The sequence below is a fragment of the Medicago sativa genome, chromosome 6 (assembly GCF_051527215.1).
Source record: "Medicago sativa cultivar Bolivia chromosome 6, Bolivia_mono, whole genome shotgun sequence".
Lineage (NCBI taxonomy): Eukaryota > Viridiplantae > Streptophyta > Magnoliopsida > Fabales > Fabaceae > Medicago > Medicago sativa.
Window position 1 is genome coordinate 64,356,633 of NC_140754.1, and position 3,684 is coordinate 64,360,316.

At 45.0% G+C, this 3,684-nt stretch overlaps 1 protein-coding gene across 1 annotated transcript; it reads right to left on the bottom strand.

The window, feature by feature from the left end:
* Nucleotides 1–1,257: 1,257 nt before the first annotated feature.
* On the bottom strand, nucleotides 1,258–3,166 carry LOC146916290 (uncharacterized). Its single transcript, XM_085721590.1, has 2 exons — nucleotides 2,063–3,166; nucleotides 1,258–1,314 (listed from the first exon to the last, which is right to left on the bottom strand). Exons 1-2 carry the CDS (start codon nucleotides 3,164–3,166, stop codon nucleotides 1,258–1,260), a joined length of 1,161 nt encoding a protein of 386 aa, XP_085577716.1.
* Between the last annotated feature and the right edge of the window lie 518 nt (nucleotides 3,167–3,684).

The following is a 3,684-nucleotide window of genomic DNA, read 5'->3' on the forward strand; positions in this document are numbered from 1 at the left end:
CCTCCTGGTACAACAAATGTAGGCACGTAACTACTTTCAGCAGCATCTTCAGCAATAGCATTAATAAACCCAGCACTGTAGAAAGTTCCTGTTGAAACACCGGAAGTTGGGGAGAATCCAAGGCCCTCTTTACGCTTGTTTTCCAGAATCTGAATCACTTTGCCCCAGCCAGCAGCTTGCCCTTCTTGAACAGCCTTCTGGGCATCTTTCAATGAAGCCATGCTAGCACTAGCTCTTCGGGGTTCTGCACCCTCAACAGTCAAGCCTTGAAATGACGTCCCTTCAGCGGACCCTGCTTCAACACAAGAGAAAGATGACACTTGGCTAACCAGATATGCTTCTTCACCATGCACAGTGACAATCTTACCATTCTTCACAAACTTGAGCTTTTGATGTAAAGTAGAAGTTACTGCCCCAGCGTCGTGAATCCACGGTCTTCTGAGGAGACAACTGTAAGAAGCATTGATGTCCATGACCTGGAAAGTGATCTGAAATGTCTCAGGACCAATGGTAATTGGCAAGTCTACTTCCCCAAGAACATCTTTGCGAGATCCGTCAAAAGCCTTAACCATATAGCTGCTTCCCCTTAAGGAGATTCCATGATGACTCAACTGTCTCAATGTAGATTCAGGCATTACATTTAAGGATGATCCAGTGTCCACCAACACATTGGATATCATGTCAGACTTGCAGTGTACTGAGATATGCAGAGCCAAGTTGTGGTGTTTCCCTGCTTCGGGGAGTTCATCATCACCAAATCCCACTTGTTGCAAGCAGTAATGTTACCCACTATTTCATCAAACTGATCCACAGAGACTTCATGGTCAACATAGGCTTGCTCAAGTACTTTCATCAACACTTTCCTATGAGCTTCTGAGCTCAAGAGCAGAGATAAGATGGATATCCTTGACGGAGTTTGCAGCAGCTGGTCAACAATCTTATAGTCGCTCTTTTTGATAAGCCTCAGAATTTCATCCAGATTAGACTCGTCGATAGATTAGCCTGATGGGCCAGGGCTCTTGTTAATAGGAGGAGCAACTGGTGGAGTCACTGTGGCAATAGGTGTGACCACCTTCTTTTAAAACAAGGGTGGACGAACTTTTCCGCTTCTCAGAGCCGTGATTTCACCGGCAACATTATCAACTGTAGCTGGGGATACTAGAGGCACTTCTACTCTGTTCTCAATCATGGTTGCATTGTACTTGTAAGGAATTGCTTTTGTAGAGGCATAAGGTACAGGACCGGGTAACCTGATCACTAAGGGCTCAACATTCCTTGTCTGGGATGCAACTTCAACCAGGGAATCATGAAATACTGGCACAATCACACATACATCCCTGACAATCAAGTGTTTGTCATCCATCAGGCCCTGTATATCATTTTGCACCACATCACAACCCATAGGATTTTGAAGACATTCTGAACAAGAAGCATGATCATGATTGAACAAAGAAGCCTGGCAAAGTTTGACATGTAGCGGTACCAAGGGAGTAACAACATTACGGACATTCAATGTGGGATCCTCTTGAGGAATGGGGATCCTTTCAAAAGCTTCGATCATGTTAACAGCAGCATGGTTTGGAAGTGGATTGTCAAGAACATGAGGAACACTATTTTCAAAAGTCAACCGTCCTTTTTCTATCAGGTCTTTCACAATATACTTCAGAGCATAGCAACCTTCAACATCGTGGCCTTGAGCACCCTGATGGAATTCACATGTAAGATCCTGTCGGAACCTGGGAGGCAATGGATTAGGCGGAGGCTTGCCTGGTCTAGTAACACAGTGTCCTTTAGCGAGTAAAGTTGGGAGCAGCTCAGCATACCGCATAGGTATTGGTGGAAAAGAAGGTCTGGGTCGGGGACCCTGTTGTTGCTGTTGTTGTTGTTGAACAGGAGGCTGGTGTTGCACTTGCTGGGCAATGGCATTAACGGGCACTGGTGGTTGACCCGGTGGCAGAGGATATTGCTGATAGAACGGCGGGAAGAAGGGATGTTGAGAGTATTGCATATATTGATAGGGCAGAGGTAACTGAGTAGCAGCTGCAGATGAGTTACCAGATACCATCCCTACTTCAGATTCTTTCCTCTTATGATGGCCATTACCGTACTTCTTTGGTGCACTGGCTGAAGATTCACCCTTCTCAAGAACAATGATACCTTCTCTGACAGCCTCCTCTAGACGAGTTCCCATGGTAACCATGTCGGAGAAGTTGTTTGGAGCAGAGACTATCATTCTTTCCTTGTATTCCTTCTTCAGAGTCTTCAGGAACGTCTGTGTTAATTCTTCCTCATCAAGTCGAGGGGAAACACGGGCAGCTGCCCCTCTCCATCTCTGGGCATACTCACGGAAGGTTTCATCTAACTTCTGAGACAAGGACTTAAGAGAGTCCCTGTTTGGCTTCAAGCGGGTATTGAACTCGTAATGATTTTCAAAAGCAGCAGCAAGATCCTCGAAAGTATGGATGTTGTCTTTGCTCAAACCAGTGTACCAATCTGCCGCATCCTCTGCTAGGCTGTCTTGGAAGCAGTGTATCATCAGTGCATCATTATCTGCATAATTGGCCATCTTTCGGACGTACCGAATGACATGGCTATGTGGACAGGAAGATCCATTGTATTTGTCAAAGTCTGGCGCCTTAAACTTCTTAGGAACTTCAAATCGGGATACCAAGCATAGATCACGAGCCTTAGCAGAGACATTGTTTCCACGGCTAGCTTTGACCTCACGGAGTTCTCCAGCCAACTCTCTTAACTGTCGTTTCATAGCTTCCATTACAGGGTCTTGTCCACGCGGAGTATCGACATCAATCACCTGTTCCACAGTGTGGACAATAGGGTCGGTAACAACAGTAGTCACCTGAGGCATAGCAGTGGATACAGGAATCTGTCCTTGACCAGCAAAACCAGAGGTACCAACAGCAGTATTAGGAGAATAGTAAGCCGAGAGTCCATAAGGATGCCCATTGGGCATAACAAAACGAGCATCAGTAGCCACAGTAGACAGTGGGATAGATGGAATTGCTTCAGTAGAAGCTGGAACAGATGTGGCTGGTTGTTCTTGTGCAGCCATCAGGGCAGACATAGTGTCATGAGCCTTAGCCAAGTCTTCTTTCATAACAGCCAATTCGGCACGGAGCTGAGCATTTTCTTCTTCAAAGTTAGCCATAATCCTTCTCTTGTGAAATCTTGTTTGATGAACTCTATCTGGTTGGTAAACCTTGCGAACACGAGCCACTTTTCAGACTGCGGCGGACAAAACCAGGAGGCAATGAGCACGAGAGAAGTTTTTTGTGACCAATGAATGCATATGATGCATGAAATGTGTTAATGCATATGCAAAAAGACTCTTTTTTGTGTTATCGAAGGGTTTTCAGACAAATTAGAACTTGTAAACATTACTAACAACAATTAACATAAACGGGAAACAAACAACCAACATATAGTTTTACAAGACGATTCCCTTTGAAATGCTAAGCCAAGGGATAGACTTTGAAATGTAAAACAGCATAAACAAATGAAAATAACAGCAGGAAATGGAAATCCTCAAGCATAGGAAGTGGAAGCATCATCCTCAGACTCAGACTCATAGCTGCAGTATCGTGCATAGAAGTCACGGGCACCCCTAGCCCTCTTAGAGTCTCTCATAAGCAACCTATCTTTCTCTTCAATCTCTCTCTTAGCCTT

Excerpts from the sequence above, each read along its gene's own strand:
- LOC146916290 (XM_085721590.1), bottom strand. The coding sequence starts at position 3,166 with ATGGCTAACTTTGAAGAAGAAAATGCTCAGCTCCGTGCCGAATTGGCT. Across the intron at positions 1,315-2,062 it reads AAGAATCTGAAGTAGGGATG|TATTTCATGATTCCCTGGTT; the intron begins GTATCTGGTAAC and ends TGATTGTGCCAG.